This window comes from Notamacropus eugenii, chromosome 2 (assembly GCF_028372415.1).
Source record: "Notamacropus eugenii isolate mMacEug1 chromosome 2, mMacEug1.pri_v2, whole genome shotgun sequence".
Taxonomy (NCBI): Eukaryota; Metazoa; Chordata; class Mammalia; order Diprotodontia; family Macropodidae; genus Notamacropus; species Notamacropus eugenii.
Genome location: NC_092873.1, coordinates 460,226,871 through 460,241,023, shown reverse-complemented (window position 1 = coordinate 460,241,023; position 14,153 = coordinate 460,226,871). Strand labels below are relative to the sequence as shown.

The 14,153-nt window shown below is 35.6% G+C and overlaps 1 protein-coding gene across 2 annotated transcripts in view; it reads right to left on the bottom strand.

The window, feature by feature from the left end:
• The window catches only part of EDEM3 (ER degradation enhancing alpha-mannosidase like protein 3), a 60,741-nt gene that overhangs the window by 29,360 nt on the left and 17,228 nt on the right, over positions 1-14,153 (bottom strand). For both annotated transcript variants that reach the window (XM_072648398.1, XM_072648399.1), the window contains exons 3-6: positions 13,719-13,819; positions 12,201-12,240; positions 7,395-7,507; positions 6,005-6,158 (exon numbers count right to left, since the gene is read on the bottom strand). In XM_072648398.1, coding sequence (XP_072504499.1) covers positions 6,005-6,158; positions 7,395-7,507; positions 12,201-12,240; positions 13,719-13,819 — 408 coding nt within the window. The remainder of the gene's footprint in view (positions 1-6,004; positions 6,159-7,394; positions 7,508-12,200; positions 12,241-13,718; positions 13,820-14,153) is intronic.

Sequence of the window (14,153 nt, the reverse complement as noted above, 5' to 3'; positions counted from 1 at the left end):
AGATGAAGTTTGGCCAGGTGTAAAAATAGGTTAAAGAAACAATTTAATAAGAGCTAAAAAATCTCCTCCGAATTAGTAGTACAGTCTTTTAGACAGAAGTGACCAAATAATCTTTTACTATGATAGTGGTAAGTGACAGGTTGAGATTTTAAAATACTCATTTTTTAAAAGTGTCCAAAATAGTCAATTTTCCCGGCCTACTGAGAGAGCAATATTATTCTACCATGTGACATAAATAAAAAGTTTTTCCGTTTACAACAATGTCTCAAAAGGATGATCCAAACACACTTCACAAAAATCTTTACATATGACCAGAATTCTCAATTACGAACCAGAATTTCTATAGCATTTCATTATTAGGAGAAAGGTAAAACACTATGTGAAAACAAGTTTAAATTAAGGAACTGAAAAGAAAAAAAAACAAACAACTTTGGGTCCAGGGGAGGATTCCAGACCAGTTACAAATGATCTCCCAGTCATCCCTAGATGGCTGCCATACCTTCCTTGTTTTCAGACAAGAACCAGGGAGGGGAGGTAGTAGCTTAAGCAGTCATCACCTTCACCCAGCCAGTTGGGAAAAGCTTCCGTCATCCGCAAAAGGCATCTGGTAGTACTCAAACCTTCAGGTTAACAGCTTCCTTTACTCTCAATCCAGTAAATCATTCACCACAAAGACCATGGCTTACCTTCTACACTTATAATACTATCAATAAGAGTGCAAGACCCTCAAGCAGTACAAGACTTGCAATCACAACAAAAAGCCATTACAGTCACACTTACTAACACACTGAAGTGGCAACGCTCATCTGCACAATTCAGAAAAAACTTTAAGTTTAATTTTTTTGACTAGTCATTAGCTAACCAATATTTAATTAGCAGTAATACCTTATTTCCTCATGAAGTGTTTTTTTCTTCTGTTTTTTACTACAATTAGTTATCCACTGGCTAGAGAGCACAAAGGAAAGGCTAAGATAAAGTCCTCCGAGGAGTTTCAAAATCTGACAGACACACAGACAATTAATACAACAAGGCAATAACCAACGTACCAAAAATATTTTCTATTTTCAAAAGCTCAGAGGAGGAGGGAATACTCACTCTGGGTTGGAGGAGTAAAGCAGGGAGGCATGAAGGGAGGCAGAGGAGGAGAACAGCAGTTTGTATACAAAACTATCTACTATATCATTTCATTAAAATTCTTGATGCAAAAATAAAATGCACTTCTGATTTCAGGGAGCACTGTGACTCACCCAAGAAATCAGAAAGATTAATGCCTGACTTGTTTGTGTGCTTCCTTTGGCAACTTGAGGTGTAGGGGTCAGTACCTTGACTAGGCCTCCAAGCACTGAGAATAGAGGAGACCCTGGCAACAGCATCCATTTGTTTATAGCCCAAACTGCCCAAAATGCCCAAGCCCAAGGAGTAAAATCCCAGGTGGAAGCAAAGTGGAACTTGGCTCCTCTTGGCTTCAAGACTCTGAGAATTATAACGGAATTAAAAGGAAGTATACTTTATGGATATTTAAGAGTTTAAATGCAATCTGAATTCAAAACACCAGGATCTATTTAGCTGCATTCCAATACTTAACTAACCTCTGTAGGTATAACTGAACTTCTGACAACTCCACACTTTGTAAAGAAAAACAGCAGCTATACTATTTATGGCAGTGAAGTAAAGTGAGTAGTTAAATTAGTTCTAGGGGTTCTCTGTAACAAAATCCATGTATGCCACCATTTATTAGCTCATCACTAAACTATATTCCCTCAGCCTACAGCAAAATGAAATGACCAACCTCTACCATGCAAGAGCACTGAGGTATTACAACTTATTATGAAGAAAAAAAATGATTTGCAAATAATGTCAAACGAAATTTCCAAGTGAGCCTGATTAGACAACGTTCCATGTAGCAGAAGTTGTATTCAATGCATGAAGTTCTTTTTCTCCTTTTTTTCTCAGCTCCTTTTATGAAAATGAGTGCTTTCTATACCTGCTTGACATATGGAGGTGACTAAGTTCAGAAAACATAACAACTTTCTTTACTTCCCTATTAATGCTGATAATTTCTTCTGTTCTCAAATCTTTGCTTCTCTTAAACTGGCAAAAACTAAGGGATGCTAGACTCCTTAAAATTCAGCAGATTGTAGTTCCATTTGTAACAAAAACTAAAAACATTTAAAAGTAGATTTAATTAGCAAAGTTGTCAATATTGTTGGAATAAATTACACTTAAATCAAATATGACAAATTTCTCAGCAAACCAAGCATATATATAAACATACTTTTATGTTCCTAAAATAAGTAGCACAGCAACCTCCACACCCTACCCCCTTCCCTCAAGTCTCAGAGATGAAGTTGTTCCTCCTTGCCAAACCTAACTAACTCCTTCACTTGGGTCTTTGGTGCTAGCCCCACCATCTATCTAAGTGCCTTACTCCACTGACCATCCCCCATCCCTTAGATCACTTTGAGTCCCTTCTTCTCTACTGGGTGCTCCCCCACTTCCTACACTGAAATCTTCCCAATACTAAAAATAAACAAAAGAAAGCTGCTTTTCTTTGAACCTTCAGCCCACAATTCTAAACTACCATTCTTTCTTTACTATTAAGCTTCTAGAAAGTAGTTGACTACTCAGTGTCTCTACTCCCTCAGTAACCACTCACTCGTTGGCTACCACTACAATGGCACAGCTCTCTCCAGGGTCTGAAATAACCTTCTACTTGGCTAAATCTAATTGTTCTCAGTGCTTCCCTTCCCTTGACCTTTCTATAGAATGCACCACTGCTGACTAGCCCCTCCCTTCATTGGCTTCCATGGCACAGTTCACTCCTGCTTCTACTCTCTGATAGACTCGATTTTCATTCTTCCTCCTGTTCCTTCAAAATACCATTTCCTTCCCCTCAACCCCCAAGAAGGCTCTGCCATGAGCTCTTTTCCTTTCTCTCTTTGTTCTTTCTTTCTGGGCAATCTTACCAAGTATCATGGGCTTAACTATTATCTCTATACAGATGATTTTCAAATATTTATTTCCTTTCTTGACCTCATCTCCAATTGTATGCTAGACATTCTCCTCCATATTGACACATATGAAGTTCAAACTCAACAAGTGAATTAATTCTTTTCTCTACATATTCTGTCCCTTGTCCTAGCTTCCTCATTTCTGTTGATGGCACCACCATTTTTCTAGTCAACTAAGCTCTAAACCAGGGGTTCTTAACTCTTTAGTGTCATGTACGCCTTTGGCAATTTGGTGAAACCTATATAGATCACTTCTCAGAATGTTTGTTGCCTACATTCATAACTGAATGAAATGCTAAATTTCAGTAAGAAACAAAAAATAAAAGTGAAAAATGTAATTTTTTCTCATCCAAACTCATGGACGTACTGAAATTTATCAGGTTAAGATCTCAGGTTAAGAACCCCTGCTCTAAATGTTGGGAGTCATTCTTGACTTTTCTCTCTCACTCTCCTCATTTCCTACATTCAATAAACTGCCAGACCCTGTTGATTTTAGTTCCCAAATCTCTCTCCTTTTCATTCTATCACCTTCATTTAGGCATACTATAGTAAAATGACTCAACTACTACAATAGCTTCCTAATTGGTTTTCTTGCCTCCAGTATCTCCCCTTTCAATGTATCCTTCATACCACTGCCAAAACAATCTAATTAATACACCGGTCAAATCACATCAGTTTCCAATTTTTAAAAAATTCTCCCCTTAATAAAACATAAACTCTTTCCTCTGATACTCAAGATCTTCAATGATCTCTCTCTACACATGCATTCTAACCACCAGCAAAATAGACAACGAGATGTTTTGTGATCTCATCCATCCCTCTCTTGCTTCTCTGTATATGCTGCAAAAATTCAGTAATAAGGGTGAATCTCCATCCCTACCACCTCTACCAAAGGACAAGGGCCCACATAGGTGCTACCCCCTCTTAATTAAGCATTCTCTACATTCTCTCTAGCAGGTAATTGATCCCTCCCAATTAAACCTCTCAGGCCACTCTGACCATACCTATAAACTTATTCATTTCATTTCTAATCTTTACTTGCGCACTTTTCAGTCCCTTAACTAAATAGCAAACTCCTTGAAAAAACAAACTGTCATTTTTCATATTGTATCCTCAGTGCCTATCACAATGCCTTGTACGTAGCTGACACTTAACAAATTGAATTTTTTAAAGATACATTGCATATTTCAATCCTTCACCAAAATTTTTTTTCAAAAAAAGTCCCCCATCTTTCTCCCCACTCCTACCCCCACACAGTTTCAAAATTCTTCAGCTTCTCACTTCTGGTCAGAGAAAACTTCACAGAAGAAGAGAATTAGACCTAGTCCTTGAAAGACAAAACTGGGATGGGTGGAAAGGGTATGGATAGTGGAACCAAGGGCATGCTAATGGGTAAAACAAAAGGCATCTGACAAGAAATAAGTAAACCAGCAGGTTGGAGCAGAAGGTCTGTGCCAGGAAGGAGCAGGAAGTAGAACTGTTTGGATAGTGTGAGACAGATTTGAGAAGTATGAATATCAGACTAAGTTTTTTTTCTATAGGCAAAGAAGAGCCATCGATGACTTTTAAATAGAGAAGCAATATGATGAAAAGTAATTTTTAGGAAGCTTAATCTGGCACTGCTGGTATTTAGAATGAACCCAAGGGGATAATCAAGAAGAAAGTCATAGCTGAGAAATTAAGTGATAACTACCTAATTTAGTGGCAAACACTGGGAAGAGACTAATGATTGGTATTTTATATGGCACGTTAAGACTTGCAAAGTAGTTTGTATACATTATCTTATTTAAGTCATAAAACAACCCAGTGAGGTTAGGAAGTCAGATATTATGGTCCCCATTTTATAGATTAGGAAACTGGAGCTTTGAGAGATTCACTGACTTGCCCAGAGTTACTTAGCTAGTGTCTTATGACTTAAGTGTCAGAGGCAGGATTTGAATTTGGGTCATCCTTACTAAAAATTCGACACTTCTACCCACTATACCCCAAGAGGTGGATATCTGGGAGCCCCTAGGGAAGTAAGACCGATAGGACATGATTGATTAAATAAGAGGAGAAAGGAGTAAGAAATGGCATTCAAGAGTAATTGTTGACAAGGATGTTGCTCCCATTAACATAATTAAAAGGTGAGGAAGTATCTCTTCTCCACTGGCTCCTTTCCTTCTGCCTCAAGCAACAAAACCTTCGGTGACCTATTGCCAAACACTACCTCTCTCAAGTGTAAAAATTCTGAAATCAGTGGTCTATACTACCCGCTTGATCACTCACTCTCTCCCTCTTCCATCTATGTAGACTGAAGAGCCTTCCTCGAGGGTCAGCAAGTGAATGTATAATAAACGTATCCAAAGGCCCCTTCCTAATTTCTCTATAGCACTTGATACTCCTAACTACCCTTCCTCCCAGAAACCCTCTCTTCCCTTGATTCATGTTTCACTACTCTTTCCCTATTGTATTCTACTTTTCCTATCTTTCTGTTGACTCTCCTTTTTCACTTTTCTGGCACTTCTTCCAATTCCTCCAAAATAAAAATTAGCTATTTCAATGTTTGCCCTTCTATATTCTCTACATTCACATTTATGACTTCAATTATTACCTCAATGCAGGTTAAGTCACATACTTCATTCCTTAGGCCCTCTCTCTACACTATATTCCCTTCAGCCACTCTCATGATTTCAACTATCACCTCTCTGCAGATGAGTCCCAAATCTATACCTCCAATTCTGACTTATTTGCGGAGCTCTGGTGTTACATGCCCTGTAAATGCCTGTCAGATAATATTCTGACTGGTTATATGATTTCAATGAAAGTTTAGATGAAATTAAAACCACTTACATGCAAACTGAGTGAAAAAATGTTAACATAATTTATAGCATTAACACTCACTCTGGACACCATTACCACATGAACAGGAAAGGATACAACCAAAAAACATTCCCCATATAAGATAGCAAAAGAAGTATGTGATGACTACACTGCCCTTGACAATAACTTACTCTTGGATAAGGAAGGCCACTAGTGGTATTGAAAGCAGGTAAAAGCTTGTAACCCAACTGCTTGGCCATCTGGAGAAGTTCATCATTGTACCACTGCATGTGTTCACCTTTCTCCTTCAGCATGATAGCCACTGAGTGCCCTCCTAAGAGACCCCTAGAATTACATATAGGAAACATTATCCACATTTCATAAATACACTCTAATCATAAAATCAATGAGTGTCTGCATAAGGTTAGGAGTATTACAAAAGCTAACGAATAACCACTTATAGAACTTGGAAGGAAAGAATGAACAGTTCAGTTGTTTAACTCATTCTAGTCACTTAATCACAGCATGACAAATCACTAAAGATTCATATTCTATAAATCAGACCTGATAAGATCCATCTGGGAAGTATTTTAAAATTCTTAAGTACTTTTTTTAAAAGGTTCAAAACCTAAGTACTCCGCAAACTTTATTTTGACATTGTCTGTATTCTTATCAATCCTATGGCAAATCATAAAAACATTAAGTTAAAAATTTGCAATGAGCTATATGAATTTCTATAACCAGATCAACAAGAACTTTCACTTGGGAATGACTAGATTTCAGATCAGAATCACTCTATAATCTCCAGCAAAGCGAATGTAGATTAGATTACAATAACAATCATCATCAAAAAATACTTAAAAGCAGTCAGTTATCTGGTTATTTCTGAACATACCTTCAAGGAAGACATGTTTTATAAAGAGCACTTAATCTCTTTAAGTGAGGTATATACTTTTTTTTTTTGGACAAGGCAACTGGGGTTAATTGACTTGCCCAGGGTCACACATCTAGTAAGTGTCAAGTGTATGAGACTGAATTTGAACAAGTCCTTCTGACATCAAGGCCACTGCTCTATCTACTGTGCCACCCTGCTGCCCAAGATATATATTTTCAAAATTTGTTTTTGTAGGTAGAATTTTCTACCAAGAGTTGCCTATGGTCAGAAATCTATATAAGCTTAGGAGCAAATCAGATATTTTAATTTTTTAGTTATAAAATGAATTTGGGGCACTTAAAGATCAAATATTATTTTCCCACTAATCATAGCTTAGTCACACACTAATGACAGATGATTTATATTGTAGCCCTTAATACTGGAATATAGTATTCCTGATAGCAATGTAAGATAGTGAAAAATGTTTTCTTGTAAAATGTACTTATGACCACAAATCAAAGTCTTGTTGCTCTTCGTGACTGCTAAAATTTGAAATTGGACTGAAGCCTCTGCAACTCAGAATAAAAAAAGTTCTATCATTTTAACCTAATCAAGTGTCTTATTTGCTAATCATAAAAAGTTTAATTTAATGCCCTAAGTTTTTTTGGCACAAATTTACAGTCTGAACATATAATAAATATACTTACCCAAGGACTCTGATGTTTGTTTCAAAAACTGATACAACTATGTCATTATCCAAATTAACATCTCTTACAACTTTTCTCACAGCCTCTTCAAATTCTTTAGTTTTATTTAATACCTAAGAAAATAAAATTTTTTCAACAAATTGCAGATCAAAACATTCAGAATAAGTTATCAAAAAACAAAAAAACTTAAAAATCCAACAATACAAAAACTTGTAGGCACCTGCGTGTAGCGCATCATACCAGACACTCAACATGTGTTGATATGCTCAGATTCCTTACAAGAACATAAGACAGCTGAGGCTGAGGTGGGATAGCATCTGACCAAGTGAAGAACAAAAACTCCTAATGCCATATTATGATTTCTTTATACTTGGGTTTAACAGGAACATCGAAATAGCATTAGAATTTGAAATTTACAATTAACAACTTGCCACAGAATGAAGGATTTCCAACACTCTACTCTCAATTTTTGAATGTTAAGTTTGTTCGATAAATGCCTTACAAAAATAAGTCATTCTCTCACTAGCAATAGAGAACACCTTCAAAAAAAAGTCATCATCAACTTGCATGTTAAATCTTGGGTTGAGGAAGCATTTCTGGCTTCTAAATACTACACTGCTTGCTTTCATCACCCTTGATAAGTGTGACTGTGCAATACAGGGTAAGAACCCTGGTTGGGAGGAGTTCTCTTAGTTCCTCAGTGCAGGCATTGGAAATTATTCTCGAAAGGGTTCTTAACATTACTTAGGCAGGTAAGTTTTCTCTGATCTACTCGTCTGAACGTTTAGATGTTTGGTTCTAATTTTCTTAAAAGTATCTTTTTCGTTATTTCACTTTTAGTTTCCTTAGTCAAGTCCCACTCCTTTATTTCCTAGCAAGTCAATTTGGTATAGTAAGAAAGAACACAGGTCTTTCATTTAGAGCACATGGATCCAAGTTCAAACTCTTAACACTTACTGGCTATATGACCCACAGCAAGTCACCATCTCCCTTTAACCAGCTTAAGCCTCAGTTCCCTCATCTGTACTTTTGCTGCTTACCTCACAGAGCCACTGTGAAGAAAAGCACTTTGAAGCACTATAAAAATATGAAGTGTGATTAGTATTACTCTGATGTCTCATTACAGAAATGGATGTCACCTGGGTTTCAAAAGGTTAAGCCAGAAAAGCACATTCCAGGATATAAGCAGCACATCCTGCAAATTGAAAAGGACCCAAGTCCAGTTGAAAGTCTGTCATAAAAGGGCCTGATCACTGAGGCTATTAAGTCAGCTACCAAATGAATATGTTCACTCTCCGTAACACCTGAAGAAGATCTATGAATGAATAAATAGGTTGCAAATTTATGCTGATGTAATAAGTACACACACCAATAGTTTTGTGCAAATCTTTGAAGTATTTCATTAAAATTTTAAAGTCTGCATAAAAGTAAATTTTCCTAGAAAATAATATAAAAAGAGAGTGGCATCTTATTCAAGTAATAGTACAAGCAGAGTAAATCCAGAAAAAAAATGAGCCAAGCAAAGGAACCCAAATTAAGCCCATTTTAAGACTTGTTAATACATTTGAAGGCTGTCAGTCTCAAGCACAAGATCTTTTTGAATTCTGATGGAATAAAAGCATCTCAAACTAGACCTTTATTTTAGCATGGAGCCTTAATGTTCTATTTTAGCCTTTTTTAGAACATTCCTTTCCCCAAAGCTTTCTCCTCAGATTCTAACCTCTTTAGTCCATGTTATCTTGTTTTCAGTTCTCCTCCTATATTTTCTATAGAGTCAACACTAGAAGGGGGGGAAAAAAGTGGCCTTTTCTTAAGTCTATAACACCTCCACTCAAAAGAGGCATATAACTAGCAAGGAAATGTTCTTTTTATGTAAAACAAAGTCCAGGAGTTGGGAACTTGCAACCTCAAGGCCACATGTGGTCCTCAGGTGAATCCAAAACTTTGGATTCAGTCACACAAAGGGCCACTCTTGAAGAACTAGAGGACCATATGTGACCTTGAGGCCGCAGGTTCCCCACTCCTGGCCTAGACCACAATGAAAACTTTTCAAAAAAAAGGGTTTTTTAAAAACTGATTTTCTTTCCCACACCTCCTTCTCAGTTTATCTTCAAGTCTGTTCACTCATGCTTCTCCCACTACCAATTTCATAGTAACCTTAAGCACAGAGCCTAAGTTGAAAATTATACTAGCCTAAGGCCCACTGTACTCTACCAGAATCAATCAGTTAAAACAATGCACCGAGTACTTTTATTGATAAAACAAAGCATCACTTAATAAAGAGTGAAAAGACCAAAGTAAAAGCTATCAGGTTATGTACAGCTTTAAGGATGATAAATCCTACCCACATAATTATCTTCCAATACTTAATACAGGACAGGAAAAGAAAAAAAGATCACAAACTAAAGTCAAAGTGAATTAGAAATGTCAGTGCTTTTATTTAGTCAAAATGTTGTAAAACCAAGTATTTCTTTAAAAATTAAACTGCTTTACTGAAAAATAAACCATCACCACCACATGGTTAAAAGAGAGGCTTTCAATCCATTTAGAGTCTCATCTTAAAACTATTTAAGGAAAAGAACACTCAAAAATGGAGTTAGGGCATGTAACAACCACAAAATGGTACACATTTTTCCTTAGGGTAAAAACAATAGAAGATCCAAACTATAATTTTTTAATAACAATTTGGAAGATGTCATGTTGCTTGCTACCTTAGACTTCCCCCTGACACTGCTTGAAGATGGGTTCTAAAACTGGGATTACTAGCCTAGGTACTCTGAATTCTCTAAAAGTCATAAAGGTTTAGAATTTAAGGGAACCTTAGGGATCATTTAGTCAAAACCCCTCATTTTACAGATGAGGAAGCTGAATCCCAATGGTAAAATGACTAATGCAATGCCACACCTAAATAATTATTTATTGTTCTGGAGTGCTTGCTACCATTGAAAATCAAGAAATCTGATTACCCAGTTTCTAGAGAGGTTCGTCAATTTTGTGAGGAAACCATTTAGGAGGGGGGCTGGAGTTAAGAGTGAGGCTTTTTAATAAAGAATACATGATGCCTAAAAGTAGTATTCCTGAAAGCATATCAGGCCATGGAGCCATAAGTTTAGACTAGAGGACAATGTAAAACAGGCAAATAAAGTAGAGATGAGAATTTTACCAATAATCAGAGCAAAGATACACATGACACCTACTGTCTGTCCTTACCCCCACTGCTGACCCCGCTCCTCAGTCTTGGCAATTTCTGTCCTATGCCAAAGGAGAATCCATTTCTCCCAAGGTGACAATTCATGTCTTTTGAGATAAAGACATATTTCTCGTAAAACTAATCCTCTCTATGACAGAGGAACCCCCAAAGACTACTGAAAAAAAACAGGGCATGGGGATTAACACCCCTGTTTACACATTTATAAAACTTTTCAAATAAATAAAAGACCTAATTAGATTAAGAAAGTCCTGGAAATAGGCTCAGGAGAAGAAAGAAGAGCTTTAATGAGTTAAAGAAGCCCAATAGTAATAATTTCAACAGTCACCGCAGAATTATTTTTTTTAAATCACTATATGGAACATTATCTCAAAAGAAAAAAAAAATCTTATCCAATTTAAAATAACTCTGAAATGAAATTTAAAAATGCAGGTCTTAAGTTTTTCCTGTTTTTACATAGGGCATGAGCTAAGAAGAATAATCAAACTATAACATCTTGTAATTTCAGCATGTGAAATTTAATCTTACTATTTCTAGTCAAAAATCCTTTTCCCCAAAACTTAAAAAAATTTTCATCTCAGACTTTCTTTTCTAGGAAGGGAATGAATGTCAGTAAAGTAAGAGGGAAAAGGAAATGAACTTCTTAAAAAATATGTTCAGTGAGACAATGAATTCAGGAAAATTTCATTTTTTGAAACAAGTTAAGGAAAGTTAATAAAATCAAAAGAAATACAAGAGCTCTCTCAAAGATGGAAAAGGAGAATTTTCAACATTATTCCGTAAGATACATAACTGAAAAATTCTGTCATCTTCTCTAGCTTAAAAAAGCTAAAAGCTTCTTAATTTTACATCTAATTGCTAATAAATAAAGTTGTATCATGTGTCTAATAAATACTAAAAGTAAGAATTTGGTGGACAGAAAGCCAGCCTTGAACCCAGGTTTTCTTGACTTTGCATTTCATCTTGATTTATCTGATGCCAGAAAAGTCACTTAACTTTTCAGTAACCCAGGCAACTCTAAGATTACAAAGGCAAGTAGAAGGAGTTTCTTCACAAGGAAGTTCCCTATACTAATGAAATTATAGGATTAATCCAAAAGAAAAAAATTATCTTTGAAGAAGTAACTTTAATTTAGTGGGGAGGAGGAGGAGCTGCATAAATATATTATTTAAATAAGAAAGATAATTTTATCATTTTTCAATATCACTGGGAAGAGTGACTTTTGGGTAAAAGCATCTAAGGCAAGGGACTAAAATTATTTTCTTCCAGAAGGAACAAAAATCTGTGTTTCCTGACTATGGTAACACCATATGACTTAAATTAAATCAGAAACAAAAGTAGCTGAATATCTCTACAATATTCTGAATAATTTCAGGGGATAGAATGGATTGACGACTAAGCTATATCTTACCCAATTACGGGGACACTAAAATAAAAGATTTATTTAGAAACAAAGGTTCAAGAGACTAAATATGGAAATTCAAGCTCAATCTTGAGTGCTGTTTCCTGATTATTTCATCATCTCTCTTCATAATACTTTAATACGCATATATATGAAATTCATAGAATGAAAAAAATCCAGGAAGGATCGAACCTACCACAAGAGTGTCCAAAGTATCAATCAGTGTCAGGGAAAATCTAAGAAACAAGTATAACCAGATATAGAAAATTAGAATCCTGAATGTCTTATCCATATACAGTAGACTCTCTGTTATCTGGCATTCTATCTACCAGCACTCTCTCATAACCAGTACTTTTGTAGTCATCTATCATATAATGATAACTGATATTAATAAAGATGAGCCCAATTCAGTGTAAGACCATAAAAAGCTCTGAGAAAGATTCAACCGTCAGTGAAATTTGGGTGAAAAATTATCCAATCATTTCCTAATTCTATGAAAACTGGTCATCTGAATGCATGGGTATAAAATAACTATTTACCACAATGTCTGATTAATTAGAATAGTCTATTTGTGACCCAATCAAACAGAAGTTTATTATATTTCACTTTGTAACTAACATTTTGAGAATATGGATTCCTATCATTTAACCAACTGCATCTGACGTACTTCAAATAGAAAATTTTCTTCATGAGTACTTTGTCCTCTCTATCAATTGTAGGATTAATTCAATTCCTAATAAACATGTCTAACTAGCCCTGGTAATAAGGAACAGAAAAGACCAAAAAGAGAAACAAAAGACAAATATAAAATATTATCTACTTAATAAAAGCACAAAGAACTTAAATTATGTCAACATTTAAGAAGCAAATACAAAAGGTTCTGTTATTCGCTCATCACAACTCTAAAATACATTATAGAAAAATTAGTCCTATGGAGTATTTTAAAATGCTCAATTAGTGTACCTATTTCTAGAGACTGGATTTACATACACACTAAGTTTATTCATCCTGAAAAACTTTGGTACTAACTTTATTCTCCCCAGTTTGTTCCGTTCTATTAGGAAAGGTAATTTACAGTGGCAACCAAACGCACTTATCACAATGGGCATACATCCTTCAAGGGTTTATTTGCCAGAGAACCCTTAAAACTATAAGAAGAACTATTATTTCACTTTTGGAAAGCAAATGACTTAATATAAAAGCATCAATAATGCTTTATGATAAAAGTTTATTTCAGGTTAAGAATGCAATCATTTGATTTATTAAAGCAGTCATTTCATAAAATGCTTGTACTGTTTTCCAGACTAACAACTAACATTTAACTTTGAATCTATTTACATACAGACTATTTTCGAGGGCTGCTACTCAAACTATACATTAGCTAAGAAATCTAATTAACAGCTATCAACACATCAGAAGGACAAAGTATAAACAAAACTGAAGTTTGAATGTTTTCCTTAAAACACTGCAAGAAATATAAAAAACATTATATTCATAAAATCATTGAAGAATAGTTTAAACATATCTTGCATTACCTAAGAGTATTGGTCTTCACCTTTCCACCATCACAAGATTTAATTTTTCAAAATTCACTATTCATAGGCTTCTATTCAGATTTCTTAACATGACAAAAATTTTCCTGAAAAATTAACCATTTTGCAAAGTTTCTGCAAGTGGTCTAAACCTTGGGCACAAATAAAACTCGTATACTCACTTTCCTAATGCATCATCAACATCACCTCGACTTGGCTCCTGACCTCTAACACGACCCCGGCAGGTTAAGGGCATGAGTTCATCAGCTGGGTAAGCATGTTCCTGTAAGAAAAATCAACTGAGTTACATAGAAAACCAAGGCAAAGCACATGCCATATAATTATTGCAACCTTGCCCATATTTAAGTACATTTAAACTAGGAAGAATCAGTTACTATTCCTACAATGTGAAGAATCCGAATTGGTCCAAACACAACCATACACCCTAGTCATCCTGCCATCTACTCTGCTGATACCCAAACTCCTCTCTACCTGCAATAGCACATCCACACCAGACCAACAGCCCCAGTTCCTAGTGAAGTTCATTTACTCACCTTTGAACTCTTGCTCTGAGTCAAAATTATCTTGATCAAAAAGTAAATGCAACTCCAGAAATT